This window comes from Balearica regulorum, chromosome 3, assembly GCF_011004875.1.
Source record: "Balearica regulorum gibbericeps isolate bBalReg1 chromosome 3, bBalReg1.pri, whole genome shotgun sequence".
NCBI classification, from domain to species: domain Eukaryota; kingdom Metazoa; phylum Chordata; class Aves; order Gruiformes; family Gruidae; genus Balearica; species Balearica regulorum.
Window position 1 is genome coordinate 86,638,558 of NC_046186.1, and position 26,955 is coordinate 86,665,512.

Genomic DNA, 26,955 nt, shown 5'->3' on the forward strand with positions numbered 1-26,955 from the left:
CAAATTTACAGGATCATAATTCAGAAACAGTTTGCCATGGCAAGTAGAGAACTAAGTGTGGTGTGCTTCGTTACTGTTACTAGATTAATTCTGCCCCAGTGTGAACCCATTCTGCTCCCAACATGTTGCAAGTTATAGTTTATCCATCGCAATGATATCAGAATGTCTCCCAAGATTTCAATATGAAATACAATTAACATCTAGCTTGTGTGCATATTCTGAGTCATATATAAAGAACAGGCACTTTGCCTAATCTTTCACCAACTGATTAAATTATACTGCTTCTGAGGCAACTAACATAAATGACTCTTCATGAGTGGCATCTCGCTTGAGAACTCAAATCATAAATGTAAAAAACTGAAGTCCTCTGGCTTCGGAAAAAAACCTGAAATGTATTATCCACCATTTTTTTCCTAGCTGACTTTGTATCACATATTAAGTGTATACACCTTATTCCTGAATTTTAATATAGTTACTTGCTTTGGGCTATAAAACATAACCAGCTTTTCCTCAGTTCTTGACTTACAAGAAGTGTATACTGCACAAGTTCAGTAACTTACAAGAAGTGTATAGTACGCAAATGTATGTTGCAAATGTAATGATGCAAAGAAGCTCCTGCCACATTTCCAATACACTGGTATTAGTGCACACAGAAAGGTAGCAAAGTTTAAAACACCTTCATGATGTAATGTGCTTGTCTGACAAAGAAGTTTTGGTAATGCAATAAAGGCCTAAGGAAAATAAAATACTCATAGATCTGAGCTAATGTTTTCTAGGCAAGGTTTTGTTTGCTGTTTAACACTTACTGGTTGTTATTAGTGCTCTCTCTTATTGGAAGAAAAAAGAAGACCATCAAAAATTAAATTCTACCTCTGTGTCAAGAAATCCAGTTGTACTCAGTGGTCTTTTTTCTTCCAGCACTACTGTAGCAGAATTTATAGCCCAATCTTTTACTAAATCTTTCTGGTTCTCGTTGATAACAGGCCTATTATAATCCTGGCTGTCATCCACTCCAAATACCTGAAAATGAAACAAACCATTACATACATTAACCCAAAACCATCCTGATACAATGTTAAATGTTAATGGATGGATGGTGGCATGCTGGAGAGTGAGTTTAAATAGGTTTTGCTGTATTATGCTTATTTGTCATCTTGGTGAAATCTACAAATTAAATAGAAGAAATATCTACAGCAATTAAAAAAAAAGAGCAGAAGTCTTATGCCAACACTAAAAATTCAAGGAATTGCTAGTTGGAATGGTCAGATATGAAAAAATGACACTTTGATGAAAGAAACAAAAGGTAAAGGCAAAATCATTCAAAAAACCATTTTACAGTCCATTTCCCAATTAAGGAAAAAAACCCAGTAACTGGAACCACCAAATTTTCAAATTTTTCTTATTATCTAGTGAAAACAAGAAATACAAATGCTTACATCTGCTGCTAATATGCTTATTGAATTATATCGCTAATACAAACAAAATTTCAGTTTTTCATTTGTTAGGGCCTTAGCAGATGTCGGAAGTCCACCAGGTCTCACAAACCATGTAGACTCATTCAAGATGTGACTTGCCATAGTTGTTATACTACACTGTTTCCTACTGGTGCTTATATTAATCCATTCAGCTTGTGACAGAATAATGTTTTGTATCTTGGAAACATATCATTTATAAAATTAATACATTTCTGCCTAAGAAAGAAATTCACTGCTCTACTACTAATTGCCTGCTAAAAAGAAACTGTTAACATCAAAAATTGTTTTGCCTTAGAGAAAGACAAAGAAAAGCAAAGAAGGAAATGACCTTTACAGATGTTATCCTCCTGTAAAAAATACTACTAATGCAAAAGAGAAAAAGATATACAGAATTATTTTTCCCCAATCTGGTCTGTAATTCAGTTTTGCACAGCAAAGGTAGAGTACTGGTTTATTGAAATTCTGAACAAGGTTAGTGTATTTAAAATGGATTCACCACTAGATGGCCACAAACCATAATGTTTTTTAGTGTCCAAGAAGCACATGAAGAAAAAAAACCATAATAATAAAAAAAAATGAGGCTCCCTGTCATTCAGCTCCTGCGTATGCTCTTCTAAACGTTGAGAAAGATGTTGCTATAGCATTTACACATTTATAACTCAGGAAGCTTTTCCAAATGCATTGCATTTGTATTTTGTTCTCATGTGAAAAGGCTGCTTTCTGCAATTCTAAAATTCAGGCGATGCTCCCCAATTTTCAATTAATACATAAATCATCTCTAGATACACTTATGCACCAATTGCTTAAGAGTATTTCATAAATATTTATTTTCTTGAAAAAAAAAGTGTGATAGAACTTAAATTTTCTTTTTAATGATATACTTTTGATTTGTACAGTTGTAGTAATTTTTTAAGATACAAATCAGTTATCAACCACTGCCTCATTTCTTTGAATATATCACTATTCCACAGCCACTTTTTACCTTGTTTAATGTAGTTCCATTGATTACAGAGTTTTACATGTTCTTTTAAATGAAAGGAAATTCTGATTTTATCACATAAGCACCTGAAGGAAAATATGAACTCAACACTTCCATATCTGATCAGGACTACAGGAGCAAATTGCTGCCTGTAAACTGCTTCATATCATCTGGTGGTGCATTCACTTACCATGTCAAATTTCTTTACTTGTATCACAAACAACAGCACCTAAGGCTTCTTTCAGTTTTACCTTTTCTAGTATTGAAGTATTTAAGCAAATTTTGTTATTCTTCTTCTATTACTGAAATTACCAAAAAACCAAATTTGCATATTGCCTTTTTTTTTCTGTGAAAGGTAATATGGGTAGCAATAAGATCCAAGTAATAGATCTACCTCCTAATACTACTCCTAATGCTGCCTCTGTAAATATAGTGGGGATATCATAGGCCAGAAAAGATAAGCAAAATATTTGGGGACACTATTACTAGAAAGAAAGGGAAAGCATCTTCTTCAATAAATGTATATTTTTGCACTACACAGTCATTCTGCATTTAAGAGCACTGGTATGTGCATGCACCTGTCCTGCCAAAGTTCCATTGCAAAACAACTGTTAAGCTCCTCTTCTCATCAGGAAAGAAGATTCACACAAGTGTGATCTATCCCAAAGACTAAACTTCAGAACTGTGATACATAAAACCCCTTTGAAAATAATTCCATTAATACATAATTAAGACTTTAAATATCAAAACTATGCAAAAGATAAAACAACTCATGTTTATTATTTTACAAAATTTAAAACATCACATACACACCTGTCATACATTTGCAGAAAATGAATACTATCAGAATTCCAGGATTAACCAATACACTTATACTATTCACCAAGTAATGAGAATATACCCTCAACAGAAACAGCCACGGACTAACCTGACAGTTTGTGCTGGAAATCGTTTCTCGACCATTTAGAAAAATGCAATTTGTACTTGATGGCTTGCTATGATAAGGTATGTGTGCTAACAGTGGGCTGTTTTGATTGAAGCCTGAATGGATAGAGACCTGTATCTTCCTACAAAGACAGATCCCCTTCCTATAAAAGGGATAACTTAACCAAACCAAAAAAATCCTGAGGAAATAAATGCTGATGACACGCATCACTGCCTCTCTCACCTATTTATGCAAAAAAGAGGGAAGTTTCTTTCTGTAAAGCTTGTATTTGTCAGAAGCAGCAGCTACACCTTTAAACAGAAGCAACTACCATATGTATTTTGATAAAATGTGTTTTGGGGAAGAAAAAGATGATACCAGACTCCATGATACAGGCTTGGACACGGTGAGCTGTTTGAAAAATGAGAGGAATGCCTTTTTTGTTTTATTTTTGATAAAGGACATAAAGGTATTCTATGCATTCATTTATGACTTCAAGAACTTTCCTAAACATCTCAAATTACACATATCCAGCACACAGCTGTCAATGAAAAAAAAGACGTTTCCTAAATCTTTTACACTTTCTTATTATCACTGTAAACAATAAAGACTTTCACAAAATCATGAGCTTGAAGAGAGTCTGGGGGATGGGGAATAGTATGTTTATTTTTTAACTTAGGTAACTAAATATACCGTGAAGAAAACAATTCCTAGATTTATTTTTTTAAACCCAGATATCAATGCTGTTTTTTAAACAGATGTAATTTAAAAATGAAACTACTAGAGAAATATATTTCCAAGCCAACAGCTTCCTATAAGCAATCATTTTGGAAAGTTAGTTTTCTGCCCTGCTCTGCCATATTATTGCTTATTTTTATGAAATTATATTTTAACAGAAAGACTAGATTATTTCATCCTGAATGCTTCAAGTTTCATAAAATTTCAAAACAAGTAACAGCAAAATAATTTTCACAGAATCCCTGAAATCTGAACTGATGGAGAAAAATCTAGGCACTGCACCAATCTGCACCATTACGTGGGGTTCCTGCACGGTCTCTGCCACATGGCCATAATGGTAGAACTGTCACAAACATTGGGGAAACTGAAGCGGTGGTGGTGATGTTTAACTGCTGTATTGTTATGAAGCACGCAACAATTGCAAATCAGGACAGTTTGAATGGCAAGGGAATGACGACTACATTGCTGTAGAAAGTCAAGCCCCATTTATGAAATGTAGTGAATATAATTTTGTTTAACCTGCAACCCAGGTGACCTCTGAAGCAAATGGATTAACAGGTGATAGTCAGACTGCATCCAGTTTTGGTGCTCCCAGTACATGAGAGGCATTGTCTAACCGAAGGGAGCTCAGCAGGGGCCATCAATATGGTCAAGGCTGGAGAACCTTCCACATAAGAGAGTCAGAGGAAGCTGGGCGTGATCATTTTTGAGAAGGGAAGGCTTTGGGGGGTGCCTAACAGCAGCCCCCAGTACCTATGGCAAATAAATCAAGGTAACATACAGGCTCTTCACAGTGGTGCATGGCAGGAGGACAAGGGATAACTCATGTAAGTTGAAGTGAGAGGTTCAGACGGGATATAAAGAAGAACTTTTCCACTCTGAGGACAGCCAAGCAAGGTTGCCTAGTCTCTGTCCTTGTAGAGCGTGAACACACAAATGGATGAAGTCCTGGGGAACCTGTCTGACCTCAAAGATGACCCTTCTTTGAGCGGGGGTTGGACTAGTGCCAAGCCTGAGCATGTGCCTTGTCCTCTTCTGCAAGGGCTAATTTTGTAGAAAGCAGAGTAATCTGTTCTGGCAGGCCACACACATTTCCCTGTGAAAACAGCTCATGACTCAGAGCACACCTGCTTGTCACAATAGCTGAAACACAGCTTTAACACAAGCTAGCTTTAGTGATCAGGAATTGGTCTTGTTAACTCTCCTCCCATCCCCTGGCTCCCAACAGATGAATTAGTATCTTTTGTTCCACAGACGAACTATACTAGAGATAAGTATAATGACTTTAGGATTAATTATAAAAAATTATGATTGTTTAAAGCCACAGAGGCCATTTTTCTTTACTGATACATGTGAGACCTTCCAGAAATTAAAATAAAAACTGGTCAGAAAAATTAATGGCAACAGGAACCCTTTTTATGAACCAAAAGGAAGAAAATGGGTTAGCTAAAAAAAACCCCCAAAACCAAAAAACCCAAAACCCAGACCTTCACTTGATGTTTTCCTTATGAGCTTTTTATAAACTTTAAAGTTCTTGAGTAAGAAAAAAGTTTTTCCATTTGTATCTCATTTAACTGCCTTTCAGAGTTCCTAATGTTGTGACTTTATACTTTCTTTTATTTAATTTCAGGACATTAATTCTAAACTACTTCATGGTTTATGAAGATCATGCTGCAGTTCTACAATATTATAATTACTCAGTACTTAATGTCCACAGACCTAGTTCCTCATCCAATTCTCATTCAGTACTGAAGATACTTGTATCAATGGAAAAATAAGTCTTATTTAAGACTCCTAATAGATATGTTCACTCAGTTTTATAGCTAATTATGTGTATAAGAACAGGGATTCTATTGTTCTGCATACATACTTACTACACAAAGCATTAGAAATAATTTTTAAGAGCACTAAACACAAACTAGGAGCATAAATTTGATTCAAAATACAAATCTGAAGAATTTTACCTAGTTTTAAAATTTTGAGTTGCTAAAGTTTCCCCAATAGCCTTATTGCTGTAGTCTTAACATAAAGGATATGCAGTAATTACTAATAATATTAATAAGATTAACAGAAAACCAACAAATAAATACTAAGGATTATAGTTGCAACTTAGAGAGCTACAACTAGGAATCTATCCATTAAAGATGGTACTTGTAAACTACAAATATTTGAATAATTCTCCTTCTGTTCTTTCAGAGCCTAACAACAGTTACAGCCACAATCCGGAGCCGTATTTGAAAAGGATGACGATTTAAACACTATTAATTTAACTGCAAGCAATCTGTATACAAGGAGCAGAACAAAACTCAAAGACAAAAAGTGTGTAAAAGGGAATTCAAAGACGAGCAGTTAAAAAAGCAAACTAAATCAAAGCAGAGCACAGGTAAGGGACAAGGGGCTGTACTGTGCAGTGCATTAAAGACAGGACCATGGCAAAATAAAACAAGGAGCAAGTGATTACATTTGAAATAAGGTATTTGCCACTGTAAAGTGATGGGAATGTAAGTTATAATAGCAATTCTGTTTCATAACTTTTTAGAGGAAAGGAAGATGATGAGTATATTTGATTGTCAGAGAAGTCACACAAAAGTAAATTTCAGAAACTGAGCTATGAACTGATACAGTCAGACCAGCAAGAAAGGGAAAAAAAAAAAAAAAGAGGGAAGAGACATGAATTTGGAAACACACGTAGGATTTGGACACAGTTTGGATGTACTAAGCAAGAAGAAGAAAGTGTAAATAAGCCACACTCAGAGGAGGCTTGATTGATGGGAAGAGAGGGTTTCAGAGAGCAGGGAAATGGAAGAGGCTTCAGATCCATATTGCAGGTCTTCTTGGCAATCCCACGCTTAGTCTTCAGACTGAGCTCCTCATAATTCTTCCAAAGAAGGTAGTTGAGATATGCATAATATACAGTAAACTGGTTGTTAAAAGTCAGAGTTACTGATCAGACAGAAAAGACAAAAGGCAAACTTTTTTTCCCCACTTTTGAGAAAGTGTGACAAGCCAGAGTACAATGCCTAAGATCACTTTGTGTTTAACTACTGCATGAACTGTGTTTAACCAAGTTGCTTCTGAGAAGTCAGCTTTTAATAGTTTTTGCTTGTTCTTGGCAGTTATCCTAGCCATCCCAAGCGAACAGACTGTGTTCTGTGCCAGGCATATCTCATGAATAGCCATGGATTTTCACAGAAGCTGTTTATGTCATTTTAACTATATATTGAAGATATAGAGTCAAATGCAAGACGCTCTGGTATAAAAAAAGCTACATAAGCAAATGCAAAGGATCAACGTGCCAAGTCTAATAACTTCCTCTTACCAGATGCCAGTTACATATTTACATGCATACATATTTTGTACCTGTTTCCTACAGTGAAGAATTCATTTTCTTGAGAATTCCCATTTCAAAAGGAAACAATAAGTTTAGAGACTCCTCCCCTCAGACGAAAAAAGATTACAAACATCCTCTGAACTCTTGACGAAATTTGTATGTTCAGATGATTTGATAGGCTTCAACTGTTCTACTGCTTTTTCAGCATTGTATTCATAAAATACAGCTTTTCTGCAACGAAGACACTGTGGGGCTGAAAGGCATTCTTTCTAGAAGAAATTGCTGAAGCCATGGTAAAAGCAATTAAACTCAGAGGGTGTGTAAAGACAGAAGACTTGAAAGTCATTTTCTGAAAATAGATATATCTGTCTTGGTTCCTTAAACAGTCATTGAAACATGATGAGATTTATATTTTTTTCCCCCCAACTTACTCCTTGCCTGTTGATTCTTTTCAGGTAGTTTGTCATTTATAATACTGCAAAAATTTGCCAAGAGGAGTTCCGTAACATGCATGTTAACTCCATGACAAGAGTAGTTTTAATAACATATATGTTAAGTATTGTAATGAAAAACATTTCCCCCTCCCTGCGCCACTTGCACTGTAAATATACGTTTTTGGATGAACATAGTTTTAGTAAAAGAATGTGCATTTTCTGACAAACCTTGCAGATCTTAAAAAAAAAGTTTTGATTTGGTATATGGCTGCAAGTTTTAAAATCAATCCCTTCTGTGCATTGCACACTATTTACAAATGACGGAAAACATGTGAATTAGTCTATACTTCTCACAGAGGTAGACTGGTATATACAGATATAACAATGTAATAAAATACCCACTTATGATTTTGTCACTCTTACTTTCAAAATATTTAGCATAACATTAATCTTAAACTTGTCAGTCCACAAATCTTCATTTAGCAGTTATTTTGTGGTTAAGACAATGTTTCATTCTATCTGCAAAATTACCGATAAAACTTTAAGGTTTGCAACAGAGAAGACAAGATATGGTAAACAAACATTATGAACACTTAAAGCAACAACACCAACAAAAAATCATTTAAAAGCACATAGTCCTTGAAGAAAACATTGGCCAATAACATAATATGGTATGAACAAACATAGCCTGGGAGCAAAAAGAGTAAGAGGATTCCATTTTATTATAACCACCTTTCAAAATAGATTCCCATTCATACACATACTCAAAAAAAAGAGTCAAACCAAACTGAAATACAAGTATCATCGTGAGCAGAAAGATCTAGAAAATGAAAATGGAAAACCTGGTATCTATGTAAACACCAACACAGCTTTTCCTCCAAAATTATTAGTTATTCCAACTTTTTAAAGAGGAAAAAAAAGAATCTCAAGATTGTGTCAATAGAATAGTATTTTATGTATTCTCTTCACATAATATATAATCAAGTAAAATTAAAGATGATAGCATACACATTAAAAATAAGTTCATTACTATCATGGCCTGTCTATCTATATAAACAAAGACTTTAAAACAGCATCTTTTTCCAATTAAAAATAAATTGGAACATGATCTAAAATATGAACTTTGCATTGAAAACAAAATCTTTAAATGGTCACAATAATTCTTTTTGAAGATGGCAGAAGGATGAATTGAAGTTTGATTTTGGTACTTTTTTCCAAGTTTTACTACCGGTGGGGAATCAGTATATTGAATTTGAGATCTAAAATTGCTGATGAAAAAACCCAATTATTTATAAGGAAATTTAAATGAATATAACATAATCGAAGAAAACGATTTTGGGACCGAGAAAACTTTATCTAAGCCCTATGTTTTCATATGCATATGAGCTGCTATAACATTCTAGATTCCCTGGTTAGCTAGGCTGATGAGAACTGAAACATACACATAGCCTTGATTCTGTTCCTTCCCTTCCCACACATGGGAGTTTACTCTGCTATAGCAGGTTCTACAAAGTACTTCCATTCAGAAATATCCTGAAATGAAATTGGCTTGAAGAAGAAAAACAACAAACAACTCTACACAAAACAAAAAAGGAATCCCCAAGAAAACCCTTTAAGAGCTTGCAAAAACCGTATTGATTTGCTTTTTATTTATTGCAATAGCCTCGAAGTATTTAATATTCCAAACATATTCAGAATTTTTTGCACATTCATTTATTAAAATTTATTACTGGTAGTATTTTGGTTTATTGAAAAAAGGAAACTCATTAGCCTCATAATTTGCAGTCTTTTGATATCAACAAAAAGGAAGATGAACTGCAGAAATATCATTTTGAATTCTTTCATCCCCTGACAGACTTACCTTTTCTGTGGCCTAGGAAGACTTTTTAACCTGATATGACTGCTGAGAACAAATTCCTTCTAATAGAACAAATTTGATTATTTAAAAAATGTAAAACACATAGAAAATTTACAACTCAGTGCAAAACAGAGAGCAGTTGTGTTAACAGAAGAAAGCATTGAACCTAGAATGGTTAGATGTAAAGGGAAAACATTATGTGTTAAAGGCACATTTATGTGTTAAAAGTAACACTGAAAGCATGTTCTAAATCAAATCAAGATCCTGAATTTGTCTTATTTTGTACTTAGCTGTTAGCTGCAACAATAAGAGTACTATTTTGCTAGAAAGAGTTGTGGCTTTCTGAAGCTCTTTGAGTAGAGAATATCGTATGCCTGGTATGTTCAAGGTGGTATCTGTAGAATGTAAGAGCAGCTTTTATTCTTTACACATTGATGAAATTGCTCTCAATGGTAATTTTAAAAAGAGCTCTACAAGTATAAAAAGAGAGCCAGCATCTATTACTCAATCATAACTTTCTTTCACGTTAGTAATGTATTTACTTTCTAAACCTGTTTGCTACTTCTCTATGAATTTAAGTGACATTGGAGCACCTGGATGCAGAGATATCACTGGCTAATGAAAGGACTTCTAGGAAGCAAGGTTTATTGCTATATTTCAAGTGTTCTCTATTTTTAAAGAACATTAAGATACAACCATACATTTTTACTGTAGAGAACAAGTGAAAAGAACACGAGTTTGTGAGGAAAAGCACTGATCTAGCTTCAAATTTATATTTTGTACACTAAAGGTGACAGAAGACCATATGGAAACCCATGATAGAATAAAAATGCAAGTGAACTAGTGGCAGGAGAGGGAAATGTTCAACAGATTTCCATACCAGTAATACTGGCAGTATTCACTCAGTCTCTATATATCAAAAAAACATGGGGATTTGAAAGAAATAGTAATAATGTCAAGTTACTAAAAAATAAAACGAGTCCTAGAATATGCGTTTCACAGAAAATTATAATAATTAAGATGATGTTTGTGTGCATGGGTTTGTGTTACTTTTGAAAAGCACAGCTGGATCCCAGGTCAGCACAGGAATTTTGTGGAGACGGCATTCTCATCAGTTGATTGACTACGGAGCAAAAGGCAGTTACAGTGGGTAACTGCTGAAGATTGCAACTGTTTGCAAATCATAACCACTATCTCTACAATGGGAACTCTCACAAATCTTTCCATTCAGAAATATCATTAAATGAAATTCACTTAAGCAAAACCAAACAGAAAGCCCCCTAACCCATACTCATTTTCCTTCTGTGATAGTTTCATGGTTTGATATTGGTCCTGAACCAATGTATATGTATTATATTTTAAAACAGAAATAACTATGAAATTTTCTTGTGATGGCTGCTTCTCCTAATAACACCGCCGGAGATTTCTCCTAACCTCTACAAAATCTGATGTTGTGGGGGTTTTTGTTTGGGTTTTTTTTGGCTTTTGTTTGGTTGTTTTGGTTTTTTTTGTTTGTTTTTTTTTTTTTTAATTTATGTATTATTGTTTTTTTAGAATTTTTTTATTCTCCAAAATGTTTGTTTTGTTCTAAGAGACATGATGCACCAATTCTAAGCATAAGTAACCTGTTCAAAGCTGGACAGAACGCAGTGATATTTACTTCCTCTGACAAGATTTATGAATAAAATTCAAATAACAGCTCAGAAGAAATAATTAGCATTCCTGAAATACTAAGTAATTACATCAATTCATATCATGGCTGATCTAAGCATAGAAGATTTTAAAATACAATCAATCTAAATGATTAACTGACATACAAGTGAAACAGGAACAATCTTTGGAGAACTCCAGGTGTGTACAGGTCCTGCATCTTTATGTTTACAACTGAAAACTATATGCTTACTATTTTTATGACATACTTTATTTCTTCATCCTAAAATCAAATCTATCTTTTTTTTTAATTTGCAAAAATTTTAACAAATTTCTCATTTCCTACTCTGTGGGCATTTATATAAATTGATTTTATTCCAGTGACCTTGCCTGCCACATCTTGGTATCTTGTCTGATTTTAAGTTCATTGGCTCGGAAAATTATGTAGGTGTTGAAAGTTGTGTAAGACACAAGCCTCAATGTTTTTGGAATCTTTCATTTTAGGTAAATGGCAGACATCCACTCCGAGACAGCCATCACTGCAGATAAACGGTTACACCCCCCTCTCTCTTAGGGAAAAGGATCTCACTAAAAATCTTTTCTCTGTTACTTAGAAAATGTCTTCCTCTTTCCTTCTGATTATTTTTGTATCTTTCTCACATTCTCTTTTCAAAAGTCAGGCTTTAAAATTGTCAAGAAAACAAGAATATGTTGTTTGTTATTCTACTCCTTTTCTGCTCTAAAGACAATACTTTTTTCTCAGAGACAGAGAGAGTAGCAGAGGAAGAAATGGATCCTTAGCAATCTAAATGAACTCTAGATGTGGAATAAGCAGGATGGCATCCTTTTTAGATTTTTAAATCATGTCACATAAGTGTCTATTGTCCTTGAGTCTATTTCCTAGAATCTTTAGTAAAAGGCTACATTAAGCAAAAATTGCACTTTTGAAGGAAACAATATAGCTCAACATTAAGGTCCTTCCCTCCTTTTTTTATAAATTAGATAGATTTGTTTTCAATTTTTCTGAGAATTTTAATTTTGCTTTCCTGCATGTCTCTCTTGAATTCTTAACTCATAGAAGCATTATTCATCACACCTTGATTTTTGACAAGTTAATGCCACTCTTGCATTTATGGTTTGCTCTTATGTTCCTTTCCAGAGAAAACTCTGCCTAGAGGAGTAAGGCTAAGGTTTAGGTTTCCCAAGTGAATGAGTCACACTGAAAGTAATCTTTGGATATTTTGGTCATTCTCACCCTTTCTTCCAGTAAAAAGGAAAAAATACCCAAACCAGAAGTATTTTATTCCATAGGAAATTCTTCAGGTAAATCATACACGGATCTTAGCATCATTCTAATGTAAATTGTTACTGACAAGTCTGCATTATTTGTGCAAATGTTTTAGAAAGTTATCCTTGCTATTTGTAGTGTATTTTCACCCCAATCTTGGCAAATGCAACTCTTGAATTTCAGTTAATCTTTTGACCCAACAGACACTCTTAAATGAGATTCAATTAAGCAAGCACTGTAACTGCTCAGAAAAAGGACTGACTTGCCAACAAAGAGAGGTTATACTGGAATTATTGATAAACCGCACACCAACAATTCTCTTAAATCTTCAATAAAGCAGCACAGCAGTCAACAGGCTGACAAAAGTCCCTGTCTTATTCCTCACTTATCCACCTTCAGTAAAGTAACAGAATCTACAGTATTAGCAATTTAAAATAGGAGGGAAGAGAAGCTGAGCTCAGCTGGAGGAAGAAATTTTGGCTTCCATTTGGTTTTGATTTTCTTCACTGGCTGTTTTTCTGCACTTCATAAAAATATCATCATACTTCTTTCACATTACCAAATCAAATAAGCGTGCAGCAGGACTCTCTGAACGGGGTGTAAAATATACTGTTCATAATACTTCAGTATAGATACTAAAGGAAAAGATACAGAAGACCTCAAAGAAAAACCATCTCTGCTTTACTTCCTAGTAAATCTTTAATTTGTAGTGGTGACACTTTTTAGGGTAGCAGTAAGAGGTATTCATGATATCCAAAAGCATTTTATGCAACACTAAGAATAGAAACCAATACTTTACTATGATCCCTAACACTTACATTAACCTCCTGTTCCTGAATGTCTCCTTTAACAGGAGAGATTTGTTTCAAACAAAAAACCTCAATGGATATTAAAGACCACAGTATTAACATTCTTGTAAAGTACATAAATGGTCCATTTCCAAATGTTATTATTTTTTCTGGTTTCCAAAAAAACCCTGTTGCACAACTATACTTAGCAAAAACAGGACTTACACATTTTCAGATGCAATTTAATTGAAGATTTTAAATGTAAGAATTAAATGGAGATATTTACAGTTACTAAGTGAAAACAATGTTGTTCTTTAATATTTACTTGCTTCCTTTGGAAAGCTTTTAGTTCTCAGAAGTTCTTTGAGCACTGACTCAAAAAAGTCAAAAGTCTCCTTTTCAGAATCCATAAGAGGTGAAACCATTATCTTTATGATTTTATTGAAGGCAGTTCTCTTTATTTTAATCCCCGCTCCCAAATGCTCCATAAACACCTTTTATAAAATAAAACCATCTGTAATAAAATTTCTCATTTCCCCACTATGTCAGCACTTTTCTACAAAATCAGAAAAGTGAAGCTAGCTTGTCTTTCAAAAAATATTGTTCAATATTTAGCCAAAATTAATTATAAATGTATTAATGTATTTGTTCAGCTCTGAAAAAGTTTTAGACACACAAAATCAATTATTAGATAATTCTATAACAAGTAAGCTATGAATTTCCTGTTAAATTGGCCAAAAGAAAAAAAATCCTCTTCAAGAGTCAGTTAAGTCAAATGATTAAACATAGCTTCTCCTACCCATATCTTCCTGTTGAATCTAAAGAAAGAGTTATTTAACTGCAAATACAATTTGTATTCTTATTTATATTGTTACCAAGAAGCAAAAGTTACTTGGTCATCATAAAATTCCTAAGCCTAATGAAGCATATACCTAGCTATTATATTCAAACTATGAAAATGACATTGCTATCATACAAACATTTTTGCAAAATGAAAGCATTCTTATACTTACTTTTTATAATGGATGCTGAAATTTAAGTTACTGTTATTGAATACACTTTTTTATAAGCATAGAAAACATTTACAATCTATTTCTATATGATAATTTGGATGGAAACAATTTATATACTGAAAACTACAGAGACCATAGGATTTTAAGAACAGGTGAGTATTTCCACAGGGACACAATAAATTCAAATCTAACAACTCTCATAAAAATACCAGTTAATTGAATTCTGTTGCCTAGTATTCTTATAGTACTTGAATCTTTTGAAGATGCATTAAAACTACAAAACTAAAAGAACAGCAGTATCAAACAGGAATAACTTTTAGCCAAATGCCTGCTGCTGCTTTTATGACATTCCATATTTCATCATTATAGACTGGCTTAAAAACTTGTATTATTGCAGCGGTTTTAATAAGCAGAACTAAAGTAGTAGACTGTTGCCCACACATCACATAACACTAACATCAGTATACATTTCAGGTTTCTCACCTTGTCAATCATTTTACGGGCTTCCATTTCTTCAGAATTGGGATTTTCCAACTCAATAGTGTAAGTACCTTTGTCGCTCTGGTCATCCTCATTGTCCTTTTCAGTAGCAGCAGAAATATGTTGGCTTTTCAACTTTTTGTCCATCTCCTGGTTCTGACTAGGCCTATGGCCAAGGCTTCCTGAACTTCTTAACAATGCAGCTTGTAACACAGGTAATGCAGCAGAGGGTTCTTCTGATTTTTGTTTTAGAAGTTTTGCATGAACGCCATGGACTGCTCTGTGATGCAATGAGCTAGCTTGCACAGATGAAGGGACTGCTTTCTCTCCCGATGTAGGTTTCACTCTCTCAGCTCGCACAGGAGGTGTTGGAGATGGAGATTCTGGGCACAGAGCTCCTACATTCTGTGAAAAAGAGTAAGAACGTCTCTTTCGAGGATGGTCTTCATCAAAAAACTCAATCATAAAGGCAGTCTGACTCAAACTGGCTTGCTCTTGCTGCTTTTCTGTGGAATGGACTTTCTGGTGTGACTTTTTCAGCTCTGTATGATGATGCCGTAAGTGTTCTTCAAGTGCTGCCCGCTTATTGTAATGCCGGTGTGCACCAGCATTTTCTGAATCACTTTGTGTACCATCATCATGCTTATTCCCTACAAGCAAAGCAAAATAATATATAGCACAATGAAACAAACAAAACCCCAACCCAACACATACAAAAGAAACTGGCAAACTAAGAAAGAAAGAATTTCAATTTGGTTTTCTGTTTAGACTCCAACAGCTTTCACGTACCTGGCTCTGCAACTTTTGTGCAGCTCCTGGTAATGCGTTCAACTTGGTATGAGTCAAACAATGAAACACTTTACAAGCTGATCTGTAACAGCAGTGCATTTGAATTACCCTTTTCACTAATATTCTCATCTGTGAATACTTATCAGTGACTTACAAGAGGCAGTATTTTACCAGCTGTACTATAGTACGTTTTTCAATTAAACAACTAATTTTGTTATACAGCCAGTTGATTACAAATGACTACTGAAACATTCTAGGCAGAGTTAAGAGGAAAAACAAAACCCTAAAGTAGTAGTTCTGGTAGCTGAAAATACCCATTGAGAAAATACCAATCACAGTTCATATTGTTGGATTCCTCACACATTTACAATAGTTTATCATGAGAAATGTCAACTGAAAATTGGAATTAATTCTTTAGTATTTTGAAGAAGTACAATGAGTTTTTCCATCATTTACTCCCCTCAGCATCTGATGTATGCATGTAAAATGGTTGTTATTACTTATTCATTCCACAAACTACTTAGAGATCTATGAATAAGGATTATGTATGTAACAAATCATATATATGTCTATAAAATATACTTCGTAATGATGCCTGAAAATGCATGGAAGGCTGGATACTCATACACAGTAAGTCACATTTAACACAGAGCAACTTCACGTACAATGAAAGTATCTACATTTTTAAGTTTTAGCTCAGCTCCTGGGAAGGAACAGTTTTACCTTCTTTGAACTCTTTTTGGATCAAGTCTTACTCATGTATAGAATGTACAAGTTGGGGGTTTTTTTTGTGCTCAAGAGGAGATAGCTTATTTAAGGTTTTCTCACTTACATAGTCAGGATATGCAGCTACTATTCAGTTAAACAGTAATCGCATATTGGAAAACCTTACTTTTGTTAATAGCACTGAATACACAGCTGAAGTCCCAATTTACATTCCTGCTTGCTACCTATTTGTACAGTGCCTAAGAAAATGATGTGATGGTTTCTATACTTCCAAATAAAAACAATAAATATCAACATCACAGTGAAAGTCATATAACATAATTTCAGCAATGTGACTTCAGTACAGCATATTGTAATAAAAAGCTCAGGAGAAAACACAAAATTTATTTATTTTTTAAAACCAAAATTTCAAAGCGGATATGTATCTTCTCTACCTTTATGATTTGAAAAAGTACAAGTAATGAGTGAGAATACAAACAGATCACAGAAGATTAAAAAATTCAGGTATTTATTGTAGCCATATGGACCCCATAACTTACACCTCTCAGATGAAAATCAAAACTTTAGAGGAGTTTCTGCCAGGAAAAGGCTAAGGCCTTGTAAACAAAGCCTTTCCTATTTATCAAAGTGACATGGCTAATATTTTAAAGAATGTTCATGAATATAATACAGTATCATGAAGCCTAAAGAAAGCTCTGTGATATACTCTAGAAGAAATATTATGTTATTATCTTAATGCTAGCACATTGATATAATTCTGTTTTCAAAATTTTATTTTTAGCTTAATTTGGAAGAGTCAGCCTTAAAAAGCAGACTTTTGATCAGTAAGACAAAGCACGTTGTACCCAGTCCCAGCTGGTTTAAGAGCTAGATATGATAATGTTGCAGAATCAAGAAAAATGGGAATTGCTGAGTTAACCTGCTGAAATTAAAAACAGAAATAAGAGAGACTTGAAAAAGTTCTTCTGACCTTTTCATTCTCAAAGTTTGAATGTCAGTGGAATCTTTTGTCTGACCATCAAAACTACTTTATTCTCTATTCTGCTAAGTGGCATCCAAAAGAAAGTACATTTTTCACACTTAATATTTGATTTGATTTTATTTGAAGTGTCACTGTCTGCAGTAAATGAATATGTATAATCACCTGGAACTCCATTCAACAACAGCATTCTTATCAGTACAGTATTCTGCAAGCTTAGTATAAAAATTGAAACTCTTGGTCTAATTGCAGATTCCTGACTCAAACCCAACTCCATCATACATGATCGATTTAGGCAGAATAACTGCAGGTTGTCTTCTTTGCCATAAATGATTTTCTCAGAGCACATGAATATTCACAGAACATATGCTATTGGAAGAGTTGCTAAAAGCATAATTTGAACTTCAGAGCTTTGATTCTAAAAAGCAATTCAGCTTTTTGAAGTAATGCATGGGAAAAAGTGAAACATAAAATTTAAGTAAGGTTTTGGTTTTTTCCTTTTCCCTTTCACGATCAATGTTTTAAATATCTGATGTTTGCAGCTGTACTAGAATATCTCCAATTAGTATACTTACTGTAAGATGATTTAGGATTTGGTTTCCTATCCTCTTTTTAAGACTTAACACTGCAATAAAATTTCCCAGCACAGATCCTTGCGCGCATGTGGAGCATCTGTGATTTCAAATGAACTCCCCAAGGGCTCAGGGATCCACTCACTGGATGCTGGTGAGGAATCGTTGCTTTCAGAAATAAACATAGCTGGAATTATACACTTTACCTTTCAGTCTCTTCAAGTACACTGGAACGTCACTCTTAATACTTTTGGAATCCTCCTCTGTTGGTTCCCATATCATTCTAGGAGGATTGTTCTGTGCTAGCCAATCTGCTACTTTGCTCTCTGCGGCCATCATCACCGTTTGAAGCCCAGGCAGGTCCTGGCCACTGGAGGAAGAAGGTTTTTTTGACTTGTGACGCTGTTCCGATGTGAATTTTGTCACGTGATCTTTGATTGTTACTTTTCCTGGAGTGTTGTCATCAAATTCAATGGTAAAGGAAGCATGCCCTGCACCCGCTGCATGGGAGCTTTGGGTGTCTTTTGTTGGAATTTCATGAATAGTGCTCTCTGCTACCTGTGAAGGTTGCTGGAATTCTTTTGTAGGGATTTCAAAATAACTTGGCTCCCTACAGAAAGGATAAAGTTCTTCACTTGCAGCTGCAGATTGCTCCTCAGCTTGCTTGGCATCTGTGCTGCATCCTATTAAGAAAAATAAAAAATAGATTTCACAATACTTGGGAACTTCAGGTTCTTCAAGAAGTTTCCGAACTCCTGTAAAGGCCATTTGACTAATTTCTGGAATAAACAGTAAGATTGTGGGGAAGATTGAGCAACACAGTTCTGGAAAAATAATTCCAGAATTACATATAAAATGTATTACTGAAAAGATAGCACGAGCTTTGACTGTAATGAGTATAAAGTGGCAAAAAGCTCACTTAGAATTTGTAAAAGGAAATTTGCATTCCAAAAATTTTTAGATGATGTAAAGGTCAGATGAGTTATTAGCACATGGAAAACAGGTAAATCACATTAGAGAAATAGTTGAGATGATCATCACTGCAATTCCAGTCTATCAGAAAAACATCAAATCAAGGTGCCCCCAAAACAAGTGCTAGTGATCTGGCTTTCATCTCCTGCAGTGGATAGCTGGTATAATTTTGTTTGGTAAAATTCTTTGGAAAAACATTTCACACATTCACGCAAGATAAACATTAATTCTGGCTTGAAAAGTTTAACACTGATAAGCATTGGAAAGTGTTTTGGAATTCAAACACTTCAAGTTTCTACAAAAGATAAACCCAAAGAATCAAGCTAAATCCTACTGTCATCTGCTCTTATTTTGTTTCCGTAATTTGTAGATGAACAGAAGAAGTATCAATAGCTGGAAGCATGCAGAATGTTTCCAAACCATGATCTAACTGGGTTAAGAAAGCAGAATGTGGAAAAAGCACAGGGTAGTAATTGAAAGTCCCATTGTATAGCCTGAATGAAGGTTAAAGTTTCTTGTGGTTGCAGCAAAGTTACCAATGTGCCTTTAAGAAAACAAACCTGGTTGCATTTCATGAACTAGTAAGCTAGCCAATATATCAGGTATAGAGATGTGCTATAAGTAACAGATGCTTGAGATGTTAGCAGCAATGGCAAGATACATTCCAGCAAAAGAATTCTGAATAGCTCCTATGTGATTTATCATGAACCACATTAAGATGTTTAAGAAATCATTTTAGGTTGCCCAGTAAAGGAATAAGAATGCAATTAATAGATTTCTGGTGCTAAAAATAGCCACATGATATCAGCTGAGACAGTTAACATTTGTCTATGAAACTATTATGCAATAAGGTAGCCACAGAAACATTTATACTGGAGTCAGGAGTTTAAGGGGTAAAGGATGCAGGACAGCATAATGCACCTATGCTGTTCTGTACAAACACATGCTTCTTGTGAAGATTTAGGAAAAAGTTAAAAATTACAAAAGAAAAACGGATGGCAATTTGATACAGATAAATAGAATTAATCAAGGGACAGTATAACAGCTGCAAAAGTTAAAAAAAGAATGATGTTATGGAGCAACAACAAAAATAATACACATTCTTTATTATTGCCATGCTTGGACACCAACAGGATAAAATAACTTTGATGCAGGTAACACAACTATTTTAATTTATTTTAAGTAAAAGTAGCTGTTTCAAACGCAAAAGATGTTCAGAATACAGACACTTTTTATATTGCGCTGTTGCATTCCAAGAATACCCTAGCTAATGCTTTTCACTGCACTGTCAGCTACCTCATCTCTGTGGGGTAGTTTTCAGGCACTACAACAGCAGCTCGCTGCTCCCCTCCATGGGAAACAGAATGCCTTTTCAGTCCCCTTCCTGAAAACACTTATGCCAGCAGACAAACCATGTAGAATGAATCTATTTTACTGATGTAAAGGTCATTAAAACAGCTTCTATGTTTAGACGGAAAATGTACAGAAATAAACAAAAGCACTTTGCAGCTGCTAGATTTTAGGTAAACTACCATCACTCTCTGTTTCATCCAGCTAACAAGCTCTAGTAGGATCAAATCTAGAGCCAAGATCCTTACAGTATGCACCACTGTTACGGAACAGAAAAATAATCCACCAGGGAGCCTGTTCATACAAACCTTTATTTTTTCCCTATGGTTCTATTCAGAAGAGCTCCAAGCCTACAATTTCATGCAATTTCTGTAACCAATAATTAAGCAAGATATAGTGTTCAATGCTCCTTCAAAAGATAACTGGCTAATACAGCACATTTTGAGATATATTTCCTTTTTCGGGCCAGGCAAGAGCAATCTACTGGCCACACAAAAAATAATATTTTTCAGTAAATATGAAATAACTGGTTTATCATCATCTTTTGAAAATTGTAAGATTATAGTCAAACTGCATCAGATGTATGGTAGGCTTAGGATCTATAAGATTGGCTTGTCAGCATTGACGGACAATTTCATAAAAAAAATTTTCCCTGTGAAACTTGCCTGCATGAAATTTAACATTTGAAATCAACTGTTTATACTGCAATGATATGCACAGTATTTGATTCTAATATGTTTGATTAAACAGATGCAATAATATTGTTTGAATCTAAATTATGACAGAGTTTAATCAAAAGAAGTGAGAAACTGAACTACAACTAAATTGTGATTTTTTCTAAACTAGAAAAATTCTTAGAAAGGATATAATGAAAAATACCTGAAGTACAAGTTAATAGTAATTACTTAAAAATTCTATTTTCAGCCTGAAGTCCTTACATTTTTAGAAGAGTTAAATACATCAAAATTGATTAGAATAAGGAATTGAAAACAATGAGGAAACAAAAACTTCATATAGATCCTGATCTGAACCACCCTTCTGAATTTTTCACCCAAATGATCAATGCAAATTCTTACAGCTTTCTAAATATTACAAAGAGTGATCTATAAAACAGCCTTACCTTTGAGATCCTATTATAAAAAGTCATCTGCTGAGATGAAGGAAATTATGCATCAGACTAAATACAGATAGCTTTAAGAGAAAAGCCTTGAGCGAATACTGAAGATAGTGGTCATCACAGGTCTATAATTTTTAAACAGTACAAGCATAGTATCTGTACAGCAAAAAGGGCAATTGTGTGGAATTGAAAGCGTTACTTGGGAAAATGAGAGGATAGATGAGTTGTGAACTGGCAGAGTGAAAGGAAAAGGGGCGGAAAAAGAACCAGGGTATCTGTAAAGAAGGAGCTCTCATTCTAGAATGATCTAGCACTACAAAAGACAACTGTGCAACAGTTTCTACAAGGCAAGTAAGGAAGTAATAACTGTAGCTGCTACCCAGGTGTAGTGAGACCATTAATGAAATACTGAGTCTAGGAAAGGCTAAGAGGGAAACTACGTTATATTTGGGAAATCACAGTCTTAACCAAATGGCAATTGAGGGAGATTCTTTACTAGAATAACCTCAGAGATGATCATCAGAAAAGTAACATTTGCTTTTTGTTTTTTGTTTTTTGTTTTTTTTTTTTAATTTCTTAAGTTACACAAATAGTCAGAATCTTAAAACTTTACTTGCCAACCTGGACAAGAAATGTCACAGGCGTTCTGTGCTATTCAACACAATCTATCAGATATGCAAGAAATTGCCTGTGTATACGAATGTATTATCATCTGCAAAGATAGAAGGAAACCTCAGAAAATACTTTGCACAGTCTTCAGATTTTTTAGAAATTTTCTTTTATTTTCTGCTTTAAAAATCTAATTTTAAGAATAAAACTTATAAAAGAAAATTATCTGGAATTTAAAAAGCACATCTTGAAAAAAGGCCTGCAAACCTGGAGCAAAATATTTATATGCAGAAGGTATAAGAAACAGCCAAAATATCATACATACACAATACCCCAAAATATTTTTTATATGTTAGCTTTATATTTAGTATTGTGCAATGATACGTTTAATGAACAGCAGCTGAAGTCAGTGCTTTCAAACGCTCAAGAGCATTTCTTTTTTTCCCTTTCTCCTTCTCTCCATACTACCACTTTTTAGTTCCCACTCACCTTTTAGGTTCTTTTTTTGCTTTATGGCTGAAGCATATTTTTCATTTGTTTTTTAAAGACAAGATTGCAAAAAATACATGTAATGATTCACGCAGTATTAAATAAGATCTTTGTCTTTTAATGTTGTCATAACATCTGATGAAATAATATCAAAATTACTAATTCTAAATAAAAGTATAAAATAGTATTGTATAAAAATCCCCACCACTCATAATATATCATTTAACTGCATGCTTTAAAGGAGTAAAAGTGAAAAAAGTGCAAAATTAATCTTACTTAAATATACTGCTATGACGGCTCTGAAAAGTTCTGTAAGGTCCCTGTGACATACCATGCACATTTGCTGCTGTAGCTTTGCAAAGCAAGCCTTACAATGCAGCACTTGTATGGATTCCGGGCCAACACTCCACAAAATTCTAGAACAAACTTCTACGAATGTTAACGTTAATATTAGTGATTAAACATGCATGTGTAATCTCCTACACATACTGATTACATTGGAATTTCTAAAATAAGTCAGTCTGTTTTACCTTAAAATGACACTGTTTCTTAAATGTAAGGAACATTTAATCTGATATATTGTTATGCAATGCTGGAATTAAAAACTATTTCATGCTAAATGGAAAAAAAATATTTCATACTCTTAAAGCCTGTTTAAAAATTGACTTCTGTTTTTTCTTAGATTTCTGGTAAAGGCATTAATGATGTAAAATTCTACAACTACTCCTGATATCTGCAGAGAATGGAGTTTTTGCTTTTACAGGAATAGCATAATGCATGGCAATAATAATTACACACCTGATAAACTTGCCAATAACATGTAAGTTTAACAGCTGCAGCTTAGATAAAGTCACACCATAGGTGTATATGCAACTGTTCATTTTAATACAGACTAGTAGATCTACGGATCATTAAATTGGAGCAACATGCATGTCTGAAACAAGCAGAAAAGTTTTTTCTTTTTAAAGTTTTCCAGACTATTCTGCTCTGTTAGCAAATAATTTCCATTAGTGAGTTTCCATTGTGATAGAAAGACAGTAACATTGAAATAATCTTATTAACTCAAGACTGTAAAGACTAATTGTCTATAGTTGTCTTAGCAGAAACAAATCTCCCATTTCAATCTCCTCATTAAACCTTGCCCCATCTGCTATAATTCATGCCTTCTTTTCTATTCAGTGAATAATCATGTACCAAACCATCAAAGCATGAAGTAGATTCTTCACAGGATTCATCTGTTAAAATGAGAACAGGCTTTATCAATTTGAGTTACTGAAAATAAAAGTTTAAGAACTTATGTATGTGAATTCACCTGTAACGTACTTACTTTTAGGCAGTTAATATAAAGAAGCACACTCCAAATCGGTGTTTTAAATACTTAATACAATTTAGCCCATGAAAGAACAAATAACTACATCAATCTTGAACCTTTTTTTATTAAAGTTCAGTTTTATTTTAAAAATATCCAAACATGGCAGTCTTGTAAAGTTTCCAATTTCCTTTTATTAAAGTGTTACTTTATATTGATTTCTAATCATTATATTAATCTACGTTATGAAACCTAAGCGCATGAAGAAAACACATTAAGTTAATTTTCAACAAGTTAGTATTTTCATGGAATGTAACTGTAGGCCGAAGGAGCCCAAAAAGCTTATGCCTCCATTTTGTAATTGTATGAAAACATTCAGGATGGTTTTTTTTACACTTCTACAGAGACATAGAGTTAGTGTTCTGAGATTGAGGAAAAGTGTCCATAGAGGCAAATGTAACTCTTATCTGATCTGTTTCCTCAGACTGCCAACACTACTGAAAAACATCTACAACAGTCAAAAACCAGACTAGTAAAACATACGAATGTCTACTCAGAGATTAATTAATCAAGATAACTAAATCACTTGTCTATACAAGGAATTTTCATTCCATATCCTCCCAAATTAGATTGTTTTGCAAAAATGTCAGGTTTTGGCTTTTTCCCAGCAACGTCTTCCTATAACATTTCATATAAGCTTTTGTTTAGATTGTGCTTATTCAAACCAATTTCCATTCTTGCAGATTTCTTTGTCTTTCAGTTTGAGGAAATAGAAGCTATTCCTACACTCTACTCATTCTATTCATGATTAAACAACAACATAAAGAAAAGGGATTTCTAACATATGCTGTACATTTTAAAAAAAAAGAAATCTATTTGCCAAGAAGGCACTGGGCCCAAATTTTGTTTTTATACATAGTGTATATATAGGGAAAACAAACAAAATCCATTAAACACTGTAGAAAATACTGGTCCATTTCTTCTACTCATCATTTACCTTATGATGACTTCAACTAAGGCAAAGCATGTCAAAAACATACCCATTACTGGAGTTCTGTCTAGAACAAACTTAATTTTGTCTACTACTGAAACAGATTGCAACTTCTTGATTAGTATGAGAGGAAGTTGGAGTCTTATTTTTCTTTAAACTCAGGAACTAAGACAGAAGCACTGATCACTTTCTGAAAAATCTCTTGGTAAAATAAATACAAGACCATGTAAACCATTTGATGCAAAATTGCTTCTGAAAAAGCAATTTAAATTTATGAAAAAATAAGAATAGGCATGCTACTAAATAGAAGCTGGAATTTTGTGTTGTCTTGTTAATGGCATGACATCAAAATCACAGACTTCAGGATATTACTTTTTGATAATCCTGTATTTAATGAGGGTAAATAATGTGCATGTTTTTAAAATTAAAACAATGTAGACAGATACATCTAAGTATAAAAAGCTTGCCGAATTCACATTTTTATTATATTAGTTTGCTACAGACATTGGCATCTAAGGAATAAAAACACAAATACTAGCGACTTTACCATCTGTGTTTTGGCATATACAGCAAGATAGAGAGTCACAGGTTTCATAGCCAATAGTTAATGCTTCCTGTAATCTGGAAAGCAAGAAGAATCATATGGCTAGCAAGTCTATCAGTGGCATGAGTTGAAGGTAAGGACTTAATTCTTTTTCTTTGTACCTGATGACATACATGCTTTTCCTTTTTCTTGAGAAAAATGGAAGTGGAACACCATCTAACAGTCATTGCCTCTCATTATTACTGCCATTAGGAACAAAATTTGTATTCCTTACAAATGCTTAAAACTGCTTGAAGAACACATTTCTAGACAAGATTTGAACTGTAGAATTATAGATTACTAATGTAGAATATAAACCTTGTACTTAAAAAGCCTCCATAGGAGCACACAATAGCATATTCTACTCATGCTGCTTATGGTAGAAAAATTTTTCACCAAAAAACCCAATCAAATAATGAAGTGTTCTATAACTGCACTGCATTATGATGCAGTTCTTTTATATGCAACAAAGTTGTTTAAGTTGCACAAAAACTGTCACCAATTGAAATGTTTTCACCTAGTTTCTTTTTACTAGTCCAAACCTTAAGGGACTTACTCTACTGTCTGAGCTGTGACAACTTTAGACTAATATGAAAAAGGTCATGAAAGGCTATGGCAAAAAGTTAATTCCAAAGACGTTGACTTCATTACGTTGAAGTGCTCGTTTATATTTTACATGTTTTTAGTTTACTCCAATTCCTGCAAAATAGAATTCATGATAACCAAGGTAACTACTATTACAAGAAGAGAGAAATTCCCACTTCAGTTAAAGTACCTTTAAAATTTGCAAACGTTAAACTTTTGGGCCTTAAATGCATGTTTAAATAGTTAAACAAACAGCTAAATTTTGTCCTAACTTGAGCAAGTTTTAAGGTTATTCTGCCATTTTATTTATATGCCTGAAGATAGATTTAGAAGCCTAATTATAGACATTGAGATTTAAGTTTTGGCAATACATACTGCGTATAGACAAGCTAACTAAAAAAACCAAAATCTGTATTATGGGGAAATAAACATTACCAGTTCAACTTCAGACCACACAAATCTTTACTGCAAGAACTATGACATATAATTTCCACTAATGCAGCATTACTGAATTACAGGAGAGAATGTTAGCATAGATCACCTTATATAGCTAAAAGTTGAATACAAAATAATATAGCACCATTTATTTTCAGAAATTACTTTGATAAAATATCCCTATCCAATCTCTAATTTTGAGCATATAAAATGACAGATACAGATTAAATTGATAAATAAGACACACTGGTTCAGGTAACATTATTTTCTATATTTACTGATAACAAATTATATTATATAATGGAAAACTGATACATTATAAATGAAATCGGTCTCTGGAAATACATAGTTTCTCACAGAGTAAATTTTTTAAGCTAACTTAGTTTTAATAGGCTTTCATCTATGCAAACTGTCCATGAAACTTCCAAACGTTACTGTCTGTTTAGTTTCCTAGTTAAGAATATATGTACTTTACTAAAGAGCACAAACT

The 26,955-nt window shown here is 33.8% G+C and overlaps 1 protein-coding gene across 9 annotated transcripts in view; it reads right to left on the reverse strand.

Moving 5' to 3' along the window:
- CEP170 (centrosomal protein 170) overlaps positions 1 to 26,955 on the reverse strand; it is a 98,463-nt gene that overhangs the window by 34,681 nt on the left and 36,827 nt on the right. For 6 of the 9 annotated variants that reach the window (XM_075748802.1, XM_075748800.1, XM_075748803.1 and 3 more), the window contains exons 8-10: positions 18,232 to 18,708; positions 14,963 to 15,609; positions 871 to 1,020 (exon numbers count right to left, since the gene is read on the reverse strand). In XM_075748802.1, coding sequence (XP_075604917.1) covers positions 871 to 1,020; positions 14,963 to 15,609; positions 18,232 to 18,708 — 1,274 coding nt within the window. The remainder of the gene's footprint in view (positions 1 to 870; positions 1,021 to 14,962; positions 15,610 to 18,231; positions 18,709 to 26,955) is intronic. The other 3 variants (XM_075748806.1, XM_075748805.1, XM_075748804.1) reach the window with 1 other exon arrangement.